Raw genomic sequence first — 18,700 nt, 5'->3', positions numbered from 1 at the left:
TCCTTCCATTGTTAGCTGTCAACCTGTGTGAAAATAGGCAAGTCAAGTCCCCATAGTGCCCTTTCTTGTTTTTCAGCTTCTTCTTTTTCCAAAAAACAAAGACATTGAGAAGGAAGAACTTTAAAATGCCATTCAGGCAGTATTTGTGGCTATAATATCAGCGTTTTAAACAAGGAATTGTTTAAGGGTTTCAACACTGGTATTTCTCCTTTCTGTTGATCTGTACCTCCCTCAGAAGTTTGCACCTGATTTGAGCACAGTTTATAAGATATTCACATTGAATTGCAAATCCTAATAAACATGCCCTCATTGTTAGCTCTGCTTTTCTGTTGTGCCATTACTGTGCTCAGTAATTACTTGGCAGTTGGTGGCTTTAAATTGAAAAGAAGGGCTCAGTGTAATATATTTTATGGGCCTTATCTTTGATCCCATACATGCAAAACCAGCACTAAGCCTGGTACTCTAGCCAGAAGCCTAATTACACCTTAAAGTACAATTGATAACAAAATGTCCTTAGTCAAAGATAAAACTTTTTTAAATGAAATTTTTAGATTTCTTAAAATTTTACAATGAATAATAGAAATATCATAGATTACATGTTTTTTTAAAAGATTATCTTAATGGAGCATACCTTCAAGAGAGATAAGAAACAACAGCTTGCATATTAATCTTTTGCAAATTAATATTTATTTTTAAAGTTTATTCCTTTAAGTAAGATTTAATACCACTATTATTTGTACTTTGTGTGGCCTCAGTACTACTCTAGAATGCTATTAGCTTCCCAGAATTAAAATAATTATATTGACCTAATTATAATTTTTCAGTCTCTATGTCTTTAAATCTATAAAGTCCAGTAACTTAGCTAGTTTTTGGTTAGAATTCTTTTTTTTTTTTTTTTTTTTTGGAAGCAAAGGAACAAAAGAGAAGGAAAAGAGTTAAATGGACTAAGGATATATTTAAATATAGGTGGTTTGGGAAGGGAAAGGGAGATATATGCATTTATGTATATTAATCAAGAGAGAACCATAATAATATTTTCTTAAAAATAATTTCTGGAAATGCTTTACTGATGTTTCTTAATCTGTGAGTCTCAAAATGTCTCCCAAGTCTTGAATTCTCTCCTTCTTCATCTCTGGCTCCTGATTTCCTTGGATTCTTTCAAGTCTTAGCTAAAGTCCTACCTTCTGAATAAGATTTTTTTTTTTTTTTAGATCTCCTTATTCCTCTGAAATTAGCCAAATCTATCATGTTTGTACATAATTGTTCACTTGTTGACTCACCCATTAGATGGAGTTCCTTGAGAATAGGGACTGATTTTTGTTTTAATTTTTTTTTAAATCCCCCTTTCTTTGCATCTCCAGTGCTCCGCAGATGAGTAGTAAGCACTTAATAGATGCTTACTGACTGTCTCTATGACTGATCTACTAAATTACTATTCTGTACTTCTGGTTTTTTAAAAACAAAGTCTTTTAAATGATTGTTAATCATAAATGCTTAAAGCACAAAATTAACCATAAAGTTCCATATTGATGTAGGCTATTGTTTCTAATACATAAAAAGAAAGGACCTCAGACTTTGATTTTTTTTTTTATGAACTATTATGTGAAAATTGACCTTGTCATTAGTTCTTTTGACTGCACACAATCTGAATGTAATACTTAGTTTTGCTAAGTATTTTTCTAATTCAATTGTAGCTAATTTATTGCTAATTCAATAATAACAAATTTTAAAATTACCTCATTAAAGTTTTTAAAAGGGAAGATATTTAGTTCTCCAACTTGGAGAGAACAGTTCTTTGTTTTTACTTTGGAAAAATAATTTTGTTCATATTCTCCAAACTTCAGAAAAGTTAGTTTTTCCTTAAAATTTCCACAAACATTCATTTTGGGTACACAAAGAGCCATAGTGTGAACCAAAAGTAGGCTTCTGGAAAAAAGTATCTGAAATTTGATTTTTTAAAAAAAGTAACCCTGAAACCACAATTTTTGTCACAGCAACTATGGGATGTAACTAGCTATAAGTATGTGTGTGTGTGTGTGTGTGTGTGTATGTGTCGTGTGTATGTGTATAATATATATGTATATTATACACACACACATATATATATATAAACACATACATATATATAACATGTGTGTATATATTTATTATGTGAGTATATATATATGACATATGTTATACCTTCAAATTACATACACATACTATACAAGAATGTGGATATAAATTTATATCTACAGTATGGAAAGTTCTTGGTATGTGGAACTCAACCGTCTATATATTAATCCTTATTACATAAGTCCTAAAGAGACAGTCAGTGAACATTTATTAAGTACCTACTATGTGTCCTGCATTGTGCTAAGTAAGGTAGAAAGAAAGGCAAAAGTAGTTTCTCCCCCTCAAAGAAGTTACAAGGTTAGCAGGTGTGAAAGAGAAAGGGTACCCTGTGGACACAAGATGCAATGAAATCTTAAAGCTGGGTAGTGCCCTTGGCCCCCTCCTTAAGTAGAAGATACAGGAAGGAGGAGTTTCTCTTATGTTCACTTGTCACCTTCTCTAATCAAAGAGAGGGAGAGAGCCTCTGAGCTTTTAAAGCCTATGCTGAGATGTGAGTTTTAGAGTTGAGATCGTCTTGTAGGAAGATTAATTTCTGGAAATAATGCAAGTCTAGGAGAGCAACTAGGTACAAATGAGGGACAAAGGTTTAGAGGGTTTAGTTACAGTAACCAAGGAAACACCATATATAGGAAGGGGAATTTGAACTCAGGCCTTTCTGGGCTGGCATTTTGTGAACTTTAAGTTTTCTGGGCATTAAATCCATATTTCATATACCATATGTCACAACCTTAATACATATATCCATACACCTCCCACACCCATCTATCCACACACACACTTGTGAGAATGAGAGACTAGTTTTTTTAATAATACTTTTTTATTTTCAAAATACATTCAAGATAATTTTCAATATTCACCCTTTCCAAATCTTGCATTCCAAATTTTTCTCCCTTCTTTCCTCAGCTCCCTCCCTTAGACAGCAAGTAATCAAATATATGTAAAACATATACAGTTTTTCTTTACATATTTCTACATTCATCATGCTGCACAAGAAAAATCAGATCGAAAAGGGGAAAAAAAGAAAATGAAAAGCAATCAAACAACAAAAAAGGTGAAAAAATATGTTGCGATCCATATTCAGTCCCCATAGTATTCTTTCTGGATGCAGATGGTTCTCTGCATCACAAATCTATTAAAATTGTATACTTCCTTTGAACTTCATTAGTTCAACACAACAATGAAGTGGTATTGAACTACTGAGATGATATATGGAAAAGCAAAAATAAAACTGTAAAAAGCTATTCAAATTTGAGTTTATTATTGTGGTTAGATAGTAAGCAGCACAATGGATAGAGTGTCAGGCCTTGAGTCAGGAAGATACTTCTTCGTGAATTTAAATTTGGCCTCAAACATTTACTGAGTTTGTTACCCTGGGCAAGTCACTTAATACTGTTTGCCTCAGTTTCCTCATCTGTGAAAGGAACTAAAGAAAGAAATGCCAAACCACTCTAATTTCTTTGCTAAGAAAACCCAAATCAGATCAGAAAGAGTTGGACACAACTATAAATAGCTAAACAACAGCTAAGTAGTAGTGAAATATAGTGATGAAATATATAATCAAGAGATTTGAAATAAGGCAAATAAGAAATAAAGAGATGTCAAAATAAGAGATATATTTGTTTAAGCCTATGATTTGGGACAATAGAGAACACTAAATTTACCTTAGGGATTGGGTGGAAATAGGTGCTGAAAATATAGACCAAATATAAGGGGGAAAGATGAATTTGTTTACTGCCCATTAGACTGTGAAATCCTTGCAGGCAAAGACAAGTATTCTTTTGTTTCCCCAACTCTTAGCATAGTGTGTGGCACATAGTGGCATTTAATGCTTATTAATTGATTGTTACATTATGAAAAAAGCATGTTCAACAATGCCTCTTTGTATCCATAATTTATAAGATATTGTTTTGGTCTTACTAAAAGATTTGAGCAAATTACTTTTTAAAATTATTGTAGCTAAATATCATACAAACTTACTTGCTCATTTTACAAATTGTAGGATAAACATCACTGAATAGTTGTCCAACACCAAAGCAAACCTGAGTCATTAGAATGCTTTTATCAATACAGCTTTCAAACCTTCCCTTTCCCCCAGCCAAATCTATGCCAGGGTGTAAACCACAATGTAAATAAAGGCATTCTCTTTGCCAACTGTGATTGGAACCTAGAAAGGCAATAAGTACTTTCCCTTTGGCAGGAACTTACGCCAGCCCTAAATAGCTTTTCTATTATTTATGTCATTTTTGCGTAAAGTTCATGAACCAGGTACAGAAAATTGCCAAACTAGAAATGATATCAGATGAGATTTTATCTTATCCTTTGTAAACATATTGGTCTACTTTGGCTATTGATACTTCATTTCCAGGATTTTTGTTCTTGTTATTGTGGGCAACACCATGTATGTAATAATCTATTTAACATCTTACTAGGTATGCTTGTATGAGTTGCTGCAGCCAACACAAGTTAATTATCCAGTAGACAATCTTTTAATATTAAGGCTCTGAAAGCTTTGCTCAGTTAGTCCAGGATTGAAATCTATTGCTGGACCCATGTTTAAAGCAAAAATAATTTGAGAGCACATTTTGCTAACAGTGTTGATTGATTGATGTTGATGCTAGAACTGGTATTCTTCTGGTTCATTTCTCAACAATCCAGAATGACCACCACACCACAAGGAGTTACTGGAGTATGAGAACAAATATTCCAGGATTGACTATAGTCATTTAGTTCATTTGCAGATGGTAAAATGTAATTTAAAACATTTAAAACCAGGCAAGAAATAGTTATTTCTGACACATTTTCAGGCCATAGGTTACCTTATTTATTTATCCCCATTCATAAGTATAAATATACTTTTACATGACAAAAATTAATTATCACTATCTTTCTCCCTTATTTCCTGAGCACCCAGGAGTTAGTCAAGGATTGAGAATAGTGTCAGTAAATTTCATTTTATTTTTGGTTGGTTGGTGACTTTATTTTTTGTCAAACCTATCACAGATGTAGAGAAAGTTCAAATGAAGAAACTATCACTACTAAACAGCTAGTGTCTTGGCTTCAATATTGAGTCTTGATTCCAAGACTCAATTTCTCAATCTCTGATAGATACATAGATGGATGGATAGATAGAGATAAAAAAGCAGGTATATGTGAGTATATGTATACACACACACACACACACACACACACACACACACACATATATATATATATATATATGCATATATATATATGTATGTATGGAGAGAAAGAGATAGGTATTATTTTTGGAATCAAGATATAATATATACATGTGTATGTATTATGTACGTATGCATATATGCACATATATATTGAGAATAAGCTTTAAAGATTCAAATATTTTCTCTGCTTCCAAGAAAATTAAAAAATAATAGTTGTAAAATAGAAACACAATGAAAATTTACATACACAAAAACAAATTTTATGTTAAAATAATGAAATTATCAACAAGGGTAGGTTAAAATTGCAGCAAATTTCTTAATTTATTGTTCTTACTGACTTGAATGTGCAAAGGAGCTATTTTAATATCATACCAGCAAAGTTTTGGTTTGTTTAGAGTTTTTTGGGGGGAGAGGGGATAATTGCCATTGACATTTTTAAGAATGCTTTTCCTTACCAGCAGGATTTTATTTTTGTTTATTTAGCATAAAAGCCACAGTAATTCACACATTCTTTTTCTGGAGAAATGATGTAACATTTAATTTTCTTTTCTCTTTTCAAGTCATTTCACCCCATTGCTTTGTTTTCATGAAAAGGGATCTATAAATAGCACAAAATTATATATTTTCTGCAATGATATCTGTAGAAACTATCCCAACTTTATACCAATCCAATTCCATCTAACTTTTTATTAAATGCTTTGTGTGTTAAAGGAGCTGTTCTAGGGCCCTGGGGAGCAAAGATAATAATGAAAAATAGTCCCAGTCTCAAGGAATATGAGGGGGCCTACAAGATGTACTTGGTAAGAAGAAATGTGCTTATTTAAGGAGTTAGGGATCACTAACAGTATGAAAAATAAGGAAGACTTTCTAGTGAAGATAGCATATGAACTGAAATTTGAAAGAAGCTCAGGAGCTGAAAATGTAGACTGCATTACAGGTATGAAGACACCCATGGCAAGGGAGTAGAGACAGGCTATAAAATGCCCAATTCAGCAAAGAGCTGAGGGTCTAATCTGGTAGGAATATGTGTGAAGGATAGGTGTAATGGGCCTAAAAAGATAGCCAGATTATGAAAGCCTTAATCCCAAATTGAGTTTACATTTTTTTTCTTGGAGATAACATAAATATACTGTAATTTCCTTGAGACTGTGGATAAAATGTTGGAATTGAAGTTCAAAAGACTTAAATTCAAAATCTGCCCCAAATACCACCTGTGTGACCCTGGGCAAATCACTTAAATGTTATCTGTCTTTGTTTCCTTAATTATAAAATGAATATAATAATAGTATTTATCTCACATGATTGTTGTGAAGATCAAATGAGATAACATTTGCTAGTCCCTTAGCACAAAACCTAGTATATCGAAGGTACTTAAATACTTGTTCTCTCTCCTTCCTAAAATAAACATGAGAGTGAGATGGACAGAATTAGGCTACAGGAATTCATTGCCCAACTAGACTTGGCTCCAGATAATCACAGTCAGGAAGGTTCAGCCATCACTGACTTCCTGTTTGGAACTATTGTGGAAGAACCTTGTGACACTTCTATAAAAACACAGGAACATCATTAAATAGGGAAATAGAGAACACACATTGGATGAACCTAATAATTAATTGTCCTCTGATCTTCTTAGATATTCTACTATGACTTTAATGATGTTTTCATAGCAATCATTTCATGGCTACAACTTTAGCAATTGTTGTCATAAAAGACATAAGAACTGTTAAAGACTTGTTATGTGAATTATCAAATTTAAAACTGATTTGCACATTTTTCTCCTAAGTTCTGTTTTTGAACCAATATTTACTTGATAGCTATTGTTAACAGTGTGCTATTTCTTATTCTCAGGTGAGAAAAATGTTACATATATTAAAACATTATAAATTTGAATATAGAAAAAATAAAAACTATTCCTCATATGAGGTTGTAAGAATGCAAGGATAATTTAAAAAACAAATATGATAGTTCTTCTCTAGTTTTCTTTGTTCTGTTTTACTAAGATTTACTAAGATGTTTAAGGCATTATGGTAAATAAGTCAGGAGTACAAAAATAAATGATAGAAAACTGTTGCCTTCAAATAGTCTTGCTTTTCTGCAACCTATAAGAAAAGATGAAGCAAATAATAAAAAATTTAAAAGGATGTGACAATTATAAGATACAATTGGAATTCTCTGAGAGTTCTTTCAGTTTGGAAGGGGAACAAGAAAAGAGAGCATCAAAGGAAATATCTGTGGAAATCTTAGGGAGTCTTGGAACTAGGCTTTGAAAAGTGAATAAGCATTTTAATAAGCAAATAAAGGAAGAGGAAGTATATTCTAAGGATAAAGGATAGTGGAAACAAATGCTTGTATAAGGTTGAACAAGTTTGGAGAATGATAAGTTGTCAAGTTTGGCAAGATTTAGACTTTATTCAAAAGTCACTGAAGAGCCATTGAAAGTTTTTGAGTGGTCATTGCTTGCTTTTTAAATGCAGCTTAATCATTAATTAGTTGCATGACATTTGACAAGTCGACCAATTTCCCTCAATCCAGTTTCTCTGTAAAATGCAATGATTGGCTTATATAATTGCTAAGATCTATTCTTTGCCAAGAGAACACCAAATGGGGTCATGAAGAGTCAGATCACAACTTTAAATGGCTGATAACAAAAGAGGGTTTGTTCATTATTGTTCTAAAAGTATATGGTTTTAAGTGATTTTAGAACTGTTCCTTTGGATATTTGAATTCTTAATAGCAGTTATTCTTGGTAGAAAAATCAAGAATTTTTGGGAAAATACTTACCAAAGTAGAGAATCCTTTAAGTTCAATTAAACAAGGGTTTTCAATCACAGAATTTGGTAGTTGGAAAGGGAGCTCAACAATCTTCTTTAGTCCAAATCATACTAAGAAAAATTTACTTTGGAAATTATGCAACAACTAGTTGTCCTTGTTTTACCAAAAGAAGGAGAACACCATCTCTCTAGGTAAAGCCATTCCTCTTTGGGGTAGCTCAAATGTTTAGGAAGTTTTTCATGACATCAAGTCTGAATTTTTGTTTTCAAATCCCATCCTTTTCTACTCTGTACATCTGTAGGGCCAATTGAAACAATTATGACCATCTTATATTAATTTTATGAGTCTTCTATATGACAGTCCTTCTAATGCTTACAGACAGCTTATAATGCCCCACAGATAAGACTTGAGTTTAAATCTACCTCAGATATTGGCCAGACCCTGGACAAGTCACCTAAAAAAAAAAAAACTCCTCAGTTTGCCTCAGTTTCCTCAACTGTAAAATGAGGGTAATAATAGCACCTCCCTCATAGGGTCATTATGAGGTATTTGTAAAATACTTATTTAGCACAATGTCAGGCAGCATAAGTAGCATATATAGTTCCCTTCACTTTCCCAGGCTAAATATGACCAGTTCCTTCAGTGTATACCTATATAACATCAACTCAAAGACCATCCCCATTCTGCTTGTCCCCTCTTAACTCTCTCCACCCTATAGACATTCTTTCTTAAACTATACAGCTCATTACACAATAATTTACTGTCTGACAAGGACTGAGGATAGTGAACTTATGACCTCCATATGCCTTTTAATGAAATCAAGATTTCATTAAGTTTTTTTGTATTGCTTTATTGGTGTTATGTATATTTGACTTCTATATTACGCTGTGGACTTATCTTTATTGTAGGCCCTTTTCAGAATACTTGACCTTCCCTAATTTCTATTTGTGGAGTTTATTTTAAGTATAATAATTTACATTCATCCTTTTTGGATTTTATTTTACATTTAGTCTATTAAAATCCTTACTCTGTCATCCACTGAGTTATGTATCCGTCACAGTATTTTTTTTTGGTCATATGCAAATTTGAAAAGCATGCCATCTTTGTCTTTATTCAGGTTTTTGATGAGAAAAATTAAATAGCACAGGGCCAAATACAGGTCACTGACATAATCCACTGAAAATCTCCTATCATTTTGACACTTAACCATTAAGAACTACTCACTGAGACTAGTCATAACACCTACTTCAGAATTTCTTTGATTGTATTTATTATATAATGCATGCCTTTTTACAAGGATGCTATAGGACACTTTATCAAAAAAATTCATATCTACATCTACAGAATTCCCCTCATCTTCTTTAATAGTCCTATCAACAAAAGAAAAGCATGGCTTCCTCTAGATGAAACTATATTGGCTCTTTATAATTGTTGTTGTTGAGTCACTTCTGACATGTCTGACTCTTTATGATCCCATTTGGGGTTTTGTTGGCAAAGATACTGGAGTGGTTTATCATTTCCTTCTCTAGCTCATTTTACAGATGAAAAACTGAGGCAAACAGAATTAAGGGACTTGTCCAGGGTCACATCACTAGTAAGTATCTGAGGTAAAATTTGAACTCATGAAGGTGAATCATTTTGATTCCAAGCTAAATGGTCTATCCACTATGTCATCAAGCTAATTTCTCTTTTACATATTCAGCAACCATTTTTTTTTTTTTTATCAAACAATAATTGCTGACAAAGAAAATAAATAATTGACAGGGAGTTGATACTCAAATAAGAAGGCAATAAGAGCACTAATTTGTCCACAATATATTTAAGTTATCTGGCCTAGGAGAACTAAATTTTCTGATTCTGGAAGCACTGGCAAATGTGACTACTGAGCCATTCTTGTCAGTAATATTTTAAAATTTGTGGGAAATGGAAGATGGTGCCACAAGAGTGGCAAAGAACAAATGTTGACATGATTTTCAAAAAATAGAAAGAAAATAAAGTCTGCAAAATGCAGACCTGTGAACATGACTGGTTTCTGTTTTTGAAATAATCATTAAAAATGGTTGCTGAAGACAAAACACCTATAAAATAAATTTCTTTTCTATGAAACAAATATTAGATGTTTGAAATGTGTTGCATATTTTAAAGTGGTAGAATAATTCATTGATAAGATTAGTAATAATGCTACATCTTAGAAAATTATGTTACTTAAGAATATATATTTCAGAGCTAACATTTAACTAAATGTAATGTTTTACATTGTTGCTACTTAAAATAAATTAAATATATTTTTGACACATTATGCCATTTTTATTAGCTTGATCTTATGGTGAATCAAAGTAAATCAACATAGCAATTTGGTATTTTGTTTGAGCAACAGCTATTTGAGTTTCATTACCAATTACTTTTGCTCTAACATACCATTTGGTCATTTAAAATTTTCTAGCATATTTAAGGATATCTTGTGTCCTTAGAGGAGTTAGTTTACCTTACCTGAAGGAGTAATGTTCCATAAAGCCAAGGTTTTTGTGAGAGTCCTATTTCATGTTAAATGCTTATAAAAACATTTAGTTTCTTCAAACCATAATAAATTTATAAATAGATATTTAAAACTAATTAGCATTTCCTAAATTCCTCTGGTTGACCCAAGAACTAGGAGCGATGAGTAAGGAGTTGCAAAGATAAATGTGTAAGCTTAATTGATTTAATATTTAAAGAGAGATCACACATTTCTGTTAATTAATAGGAACTCTAAAAATGTAACTTCTGTGATTTCCTTCCAATCTGACATGAGAATTAGTTAAAAAAAAAAAAATGAGCCATTAGCAGTTAAGAAGAGATAACCATCCCATCTACAAGTAAAACTGCTCACAAACATTTAAATCTAATCATATCCTCCTTTTGGAAGGCTAATCACTACACAAATACACTGATAAAGTTTATTAGTAGAGTGGATGGTTTGAATTGGATTAGATGAGCTTCAATTTCCTGCAAGTCTTAAAAAAATTCTACAATTACTTTCAAGTCCTTTGAAATTTAAAATCTGAGATAACATTTTCTACTCTCCATGAAGTTTTGTTAACATAAGAGGCAATTCCTAGTTATCCATGTGGATCAATTATGTTCATTAAGATTCAGCTGTACATTATCATTCCTGTACATCCTTGAATTCCTTTCTACTAATTCATAAACCCTTGTTTTCTTGCTTTGCCTATTTTCTCTACCCAACATTGACAGTTTGTTTTTCTTTTCTCACCTCTCATCTTTTTGTACTCTCAAACAAATGTGTTCCTAAAGAACTAAGAATAATAAGAGATAAGAGAAAAGAGTGATATTCTGAAAGGTAGTTCAAAACTTTTCTGTTTAGAAAACAAGAGAGCCATTACTGGTGTGCCAAAGGTGCTCGACAGTATTTGCTGTCTTGTATCTAACCTTGACCTCATACAAATAGAATACTAATTATAATGCTATAAGTAACTAAGGCTCTTTCCTCTTATTGCAACAATTTTGATTCCATCAAGTAACAATCTCATTATTGCCTACTACTAAAACAAGTTTTGAAAACTCATTTTAAAAAGACAAACTTCAAAAGAAATGGGGTACGTTATCTAACTTCTATCTGTTATGTTGAATGATGTTCTCCTGTCTTAATAGTACTGTGGTAATCATTGAGAAGCATAAAAATGAGAGACAGCTTGATAGCATAGCAGATAGAATGTTAGAGTTGGAATAAAAATGAAACTGAGTTCAAATCTTAATTCAGACACATATTAGCTGTGTAACCCTGAGAAAGTCACTTGACCTGTGTCAACCTCAGTTTCCCCATTTGTAAAATGGAAATAAAAGAACATCAACTTTTTAAGGTTATTGTGAAGATTAAATAAGCTAATATATGTAATCCTCTTTGTAAATTTTAGAGGCTGAATAAATGCTAACTGCTGTAATTATTAGTCATACTACTGCCCACCAGATGCTTGTAAATCTAGCTGTTAAATAATGATTATGATGATGATAGTGATAATAGTATTACTTTTGTTGTTGTTAAGTACCTTTCAGTCATGTCCAATTGTTTGTGATCCCATCTGGGGTTTTTTGGCAGAGATATTGGGATGATTTGCCATTTCCTTCTCCAGCTCATTTTACAAATGAAGAAATAGAGGAAAACAGGGGTTGTAATTTTTCCAGCTTACAAAGCTAATGTCTGAAGCCAGATTTGAACTCAGGAAGAGAAATTTCCTGATTCCAGGCTTGGCACTCTACCCACTGCACTACCTAATTACCAATACTAGTACTACTGATAATAATAATGATAATTATAGTAGCATTTATATAGCCCTTTAAGGTTTGCAAAGCCCTTTAAAAAAATCTCCTTTTTTGTTTCTCACAACAATTCTAGGAAGGAGGCAATCTTATTATCTCCATTTTACAAATGAGGAATTGAGACAGAGATAAAATCCTGTGACTTTCCCAAACTGACACAATTAATAAGCGTTTGAGGCAAGATTTAAACTAAAGTCTTCTGGACCTATCCATTGTGTAACTGAGATTCCTATAATATGCTTAGAAGTTCCTCTCTTCACCCCTACCAAGATGGAAATATCTTGAGGGCAGGAACTGTTTTTCATTTTCTTGTGTATTACCAAGACCAGCAGAGTGCTTGTTGAATTGAATTGAACAATAGGAAAATGTGCATATGAAATATGGTAAAAATGCATTGCAGTATATGTTTATGTGATGAATTTAGTTACATAGACAAAATCTGTGGAAATTCAGAAAAGTATAAAATTGATATAATTGGATGATAAAATTATAGTTTCAAATTTGAAAAGGACCTCAGAAATTATTTAGTGCAACCCTATTATTTATAATTGGAAAAAAATAAGACCAGAAAGACAGAAGAACACAAGGTAATAGCAGAGCCTGCTATCTCATGACTCTTAGTTCAATATTCTTTCGAAAAGTACACTATCCTACATCGCAAATCATTGAAGAAGAAGTGATCTCCAATTGGACCTGCAAAGGGAAGCTAGATTTGGAAAGATGGAGAATAAGAAAAGGAAAGGAACAAAGACTTGACATTTAAAATAAATGAACAGTGATTCTATTACCCATGATTTTCCTTGAAAAAAAGTAGCTTTTGGTGTTTATATTTTTCATCATTTTTTTAAATAAGTACCTCTCTTATATAAAGCAGAGAAATATAGCTGTGATTAGATAGATTAAGTGAAATCCTTCCCTTTCATTCCTTAGTTTCTTCTTCAAACGGGGATATGAACTTTATGCTTATTAAGAGAAACATAAAAATGATAGCTATGGAAGTACTCTTAACAAGTTAAAACATTTATGACAATGTAAGATGACATTACTATTGTTGTCAGGCTGTCATAAAGGCTCATAAAGGCTTCCTTTTTCATTCCCTTCTCAGAGAAAGTTATCTACCAGCATTGTAACATAGTACCCTTTGATTACTTGATTTAATAAAAGACCTGAAAGCTATAATGACTTCTTATCATGAAAAACACATAGATTTGTCCTTAGTGCCAGAGAATTCCAGGGATATTGGTTCAGGCAAGCTATGAGTAATCTGAAGAATGGAAGGGGCAGGGAGGATGGAGCAGTCTGTCTTTTCAGTCCTTATTGGGTACAAATGATATTCTTAAATATCATTTGGAAGAACCAATGTACATTTCAGTCATGGACAACCATCTCTGATTGATAGATATGGCTGTGTTTTGTAGTGTTGACTGGATAGCTGTCATCCAAATAACAGAGTTACTGTGCCTGTCTGGCTCCTGGCAATTAAAGAAGGGCAAGGCAGTCATACTTGTTTCCCATTATGGCTCAGATCTGTGTAACTATTGTTACTGATAGACATTCACATTTTCTTACTATAATATATTGAGAGTAAAATAATTCACTTTGTAATTCAACTCTTTGTTGTAGCTAGCATTTGGTATTTATGATTGATAATTTGAATTCAGTGAATTGCAAAGTTATTGAGATTTTCAGGATAGTTAGACTTCTGGATTTATTAATCATGTAGTGGGTGGGTTTTTTTTTTTCTTTTAAGTAAATTTTTCTATAGCTGCCCTTGCTGCACTTAATATGATTTAGTCTTTAAATTTTAAATTGTGTGTAGTCTTATAGTCAAGAATTATTTTTATGAGACAGTTGACACTCATAAAATAACATTTTCAGCATTTGGTTGCTTCTACAATATAATGTTTAGATGCTCATTAATTTAATATATTCAATGGTACATTTTAAATTTTGCTTGTGGTCCAAACGTCTTATTGTTCCTTCTTCTATACTGAGAGCCAGATTGCATTTGAAGTCATTTAAGATTTCATATAACAGAAGGAGGTATGTTGCTAATTTTTAAAATTCTTCTTCTAGGATCCACCTACTTCTGTTTCACTTGGACTGAGAATGGAAGAAATGATTTTCAATCTGGCAGACACACATCTGTTCTTTAATGATTTAGAAGTAAGTAGTAATTATTTTATGTCAGCCATTTAGCATTTGTTCCCTATTATATCACATGAAACAATGGTAGGCTTGACAGGCAACAATATAGTATTATATAAAGGGAAATAGGGCTGGTGAAATAAAAATGAAGTAAAATAACTCAACTATATCAATACATTTTACTGTCAAAGGCTTCATCAAGTTATCTGAGTAGATGAGTATGTAAAGTAGGCTATGACATAATTACATATAGCATTAAAATTTAATATCTAGGGCATTAAATATTAAACTTTGACTTCTACAGATTTTAATAGGAAAATATGAATTTCTCAGTTGCCTAAAAAAGTTCAGGCTTAGAACCAGAAATAAATCATGTATTTTTCATTTGTGTTACTTTCAGAACTATATTCTTTTGCAGACCTGCCTAGCTTGGTAGCAGGCTCAAGTCTCAAAATAATAAGTTGGTTTTTTTTGTTTTGTTTTGTTTTTGGGTTTTTTTTTGGCTTTCTGGTATCCCTTGCACTAGCATTACATGTGTCAAGATGCCAATGACTTTCTTATTACATTATGTCTTTTTTTTTCCTCCTGACAACTTTGAAAGATTGTGGTGAAAACTTTTATGGTCACCAAGGGACCTGATCTTTCCATGATCTTGGGTAGTTCACCTTTTAAAAGCAAAAATGGCTGCTGCTTCTATCTTCATTGTGACAAAACATGACCATAGCTACATTTCACTCTCATCTTAATATAGACAGTTGTTTATTTAAAATCCTGCCGTTAAGCAAGCTTGTGGTAGGGCTGCCAACAGGCATTAATCATCAAGTTGTTGTTTTGTTAGATTTTATAAATGTATGTTATTTCAGACAGGAGAAGGAATCTGAAGGATTCAAATACAACTTTTGCTGATCAAAGTTAATTGGCAGCAATTGGCCTTTAAATATTTCCTCATGTTTCCCTTTTAAAAATCAAGCAAAATGCACCTTATTTAATAGATGATCCAAAATCATTTGAAAAATGCCAGTGTGTGACAGAACTTAAATGTGGTTTGCTCAACATCTGTCCTATATTTTGATTTCTTTTCATCTGCAAAGAAACTACTCACAGACGAATTGGCAACTTACAGTGCAATAAAATTATTTAAATGTGCTTTATTTTTTCTTCCATTCCTAAGTGAAGTATTTATTTTTACACTTAAAGTAAAATACAAGATTTCTTGCATTTTAGAGTGTTTGCTTTCATTAAGAAAACTAAATGTAAGACATTGCTGCTTAACACACACACACACACACACACACACACACACACACACACGTTCCAAAAGTAAGTGAAGTGTTCAGGATTTATTTTCAGACTTTTAGAAAAGATTAAGAATTATACCTATTTTCAAAAGCTGTTTCTAATTCATGGTTGTGTTTCACTCCATAAGAGAGCTGCAAAAGGCATTCTGTATTTTAGTGGTATGCTAAAATGGTTTTTTAGAAGTTTCCATTTGTTTCTAATGATACAGAAGAGATTTTAATTCTGTCTTGGATACAACCATGTAACTCTTATTGATGTTAATGTGTGTTAATAGCACACATCAAGAAGAAATTAGCCATAATTTGGTATGGTTTAACCATAGCTTATAAAATGGCAAGTCTATGTCTATAAGATGCCAAAACAATGAATTGGAAAGTGAAAATTTGGGAAAACTGGTTTTGCCTCATATTTACTTTAATCTCACAAATTCAATCAGGTTTGTTTGAGATTTTTTTATTGGTTAACAACATCAACGTGTGTGCAGATATTTAGAAATAGTATTTTTCCAAACCTGAAAGCATATAAAAATTAGTGCTTTAATGATGGAAAAATATTTATATAAAATCAAATTGAAAGTAATATTAATGCTGAAAACTTATGAAATGTTAAATAGGTTAGAAGGAAGAATGTTGAAATATTTAAATAAAATTTTTAACATTGGTTGTTAAGGTTAATGAACATTAACTAAAACAAAATATTTGTCTTCTAAAAGCTGATTCTCTAAGGTTGTATGTGTGTATGTGTGGGTATGGGTGTTTTCTTATTAGTAAGGCAATCATCACTTGTTTTAAATATGTTCTAAAATGTATAAAAATACATACTTTTGGTATATGTTATCATATACCAAAGGTTGTCAGAAATTCCTGGTATTTGTTCCAGTTTTTTCCAACATTTGAATAAATAGGTTCATCTTTGTGTTCATTTCAGTACTTCATTTTATCCATATATAATATGAACAGAAATGAAATGTGTTCTTGGCCATACTTGGTTTCTTTGAGAAAATGTTATTTAGTAGCAAAAAATAAATATATTGGTATAATGCTCTTAAGAGGACCAAAATTTTCTCATCAGGCTGGAATGATGTGGTAATGCCTGATTTCACACTCCAATTAGCAGTGTGTTGTGGTAGGGAACTCGAATGTTTTAATTTATTTAAATTGTATGTTTTTAGCATTTTAAGCCTACAGTAGAAGTAATTTCAAGGAGGTTAACAATTTGTTGGTTAGCCTGAAGTGTGATATCTGAACTCTATTGGCCTTAGTTCTCTTTATAAAAACGTAAGTTACTGCCAGCTATTCCTTTGCATAATTTAAGATTTTTCTTCTACATCTTTGGCATATTAAATATTCTGCATAGTGAAGTACACTGTATGAAGAGTTGCCAGTAATATTTGTGTTATCTTGGTATATATTCAAAATGGTAATTTGCTATGTAAACTTAAAAGGGGTAGAGAGTAATAAACCAACTTAAGATAAAGATTTTTTTCAAATGAATTTTGAGGTCTATGCAATAATTGATAAAACCTTTTCCATTTTAAACTAAATTTGGAGAGCATTTCTGTTAAAAATATATATGACATTATAATAAATCTTGCTTGACATTCATCCCCAAACCAAGAAAAGAGGCAGATTTTGTTGTTTTGTGATATTAAAAATGTTTAACACATGAACACTTATGAATTATTTTTAGAATTTTTGATTTCTCCATGAGTAGAAGCTAGAGCTCTCTTACATACTCCGACTTTCCTATTGATGAGTCTGAGGAATGTCTTGCAGATCATTTTACAATAAATGTCTCCATGTGCAATATGATAATTCTTATATGGAATTCAGTTATTAAGAGTGACACTATAGAATTGGAGTTTCTCGGTTCCTTTACAAGAAGTATTACTCTTTCTGACTGAAAAGGAAAGCGTTCTTTCTATCAGATTCTTCTTGTAAGATAATAGTGTATGTCTCCAAATAGTGCAGGAGGGAAAGGCCTTTGGTAAACCTTAATGTTTTCATTTAACTTGACGTAGACTAGTGCTCTTGTTAGCCATTTCCATAGTGAAAGAGGAAAAAAAAAGTTTTGTATAAACTTGAATATTTTAAAATGATAATAATATAAGATTTATATGGAATTTTTTTTCTTTTTGATTGTCACTTGGCTTCAATTTTATAATTATTGCTAATATTGTTGAAACCATATCCAACTTTATTAAAGGCAGACTTTTGGCATTATGCATGATAATGAAGACTGGCTACATTCAACTCTTATTACTACTTGAGGAAAGTAGAAAACTTCCTAGAAAAATTCTAATTGTCTTTGCTTTAAAGAGGTTGATTATCATGAAATCTGCTTTGGATTCTACCTCTCCTTTTCTTGTTCCCTTAGTTCTACCACTACACACTATTCTTGGAGCAGTCCCTCTAGTGAACAAAGGAATTGGATGTGGGGGCAGAGGGTAAGACAAGAGTGGAAAGTGAAAAGCTAAAAATAAATCTTGAACTAAAAGTTCTAGCACTTCAGCCAGTCCCCTGACCATTTTCCCAACTACATAGCATTACTACAAGAAAATGCTGATTGAGCTAGAATTTAACCATGTCTAATTAATTAACCAAATAATGTCAATGTTAGAATTGAACAAAAAATAAAAAAAAATAAAAAAATAAAAAAGAGTTGGACCAGACTTCATATTTACATTCATAATTTGTGATTTCACAAAGATGGATGATTATTTGTTGTATACATTAAGTGTTTTAACTTGAGATAGTTTTAATTTCACATTTCAGTATTGTTGGTAATGAAAGTGGAAAAATTGTTAAAATTACAATCACCCACATTAGATGCAGAATTTTAATTAGATGCTTTGTAGTGATATAGCA

General features: G+C 31.9%; 1 protein-coding gene across 10 annotated transcripts in view; it reads left to right on the top strand.

The window, feature by feature from the left end:
• Positions 1 to 18,700, top strand: part of EYA1 (EYA transcriptional coactivator and phosphatase 1) — a 151,836-nt gene that overhangs the window by 90,097 nt on the left and 43,039 nt on the right. For all 10 annotated transcript variants that reach the window (XM_074278865.1, XM_074278864.1, XM_074278861.1 and 7 more), the window contains one exon: positions 14,463 to 14,552. In XM_074278865.1, coding sequence (XP_074134966.1) covers positions 14,463 to 14,552 — 90 coding nt within the window. The remainder of the gene's footprint in view (positions 1 to 14,462; positions 14,553 to 18,700) is intronic.

This window comes from Sminthopsis crassicaudata, chromosome 1 (assembly GCF_048593235.1).
Source record: "Sminthopsis crassicaudata isolate SCR6 chromosome 1, ASM4859323v1, whole genome shotgun sequence".
Lineage (NCBI taxonomy): Eukaryota > Metazoa > Chordata > Mammalia > Dasyuromorphia > Dasyuridae > Sminthopsis > Sminthopsis crassicaudata.
Note: the sequence above shows the minus strand (reverse complement) of the source record. Positions and strands in the feature narration are given on the sequence as shown.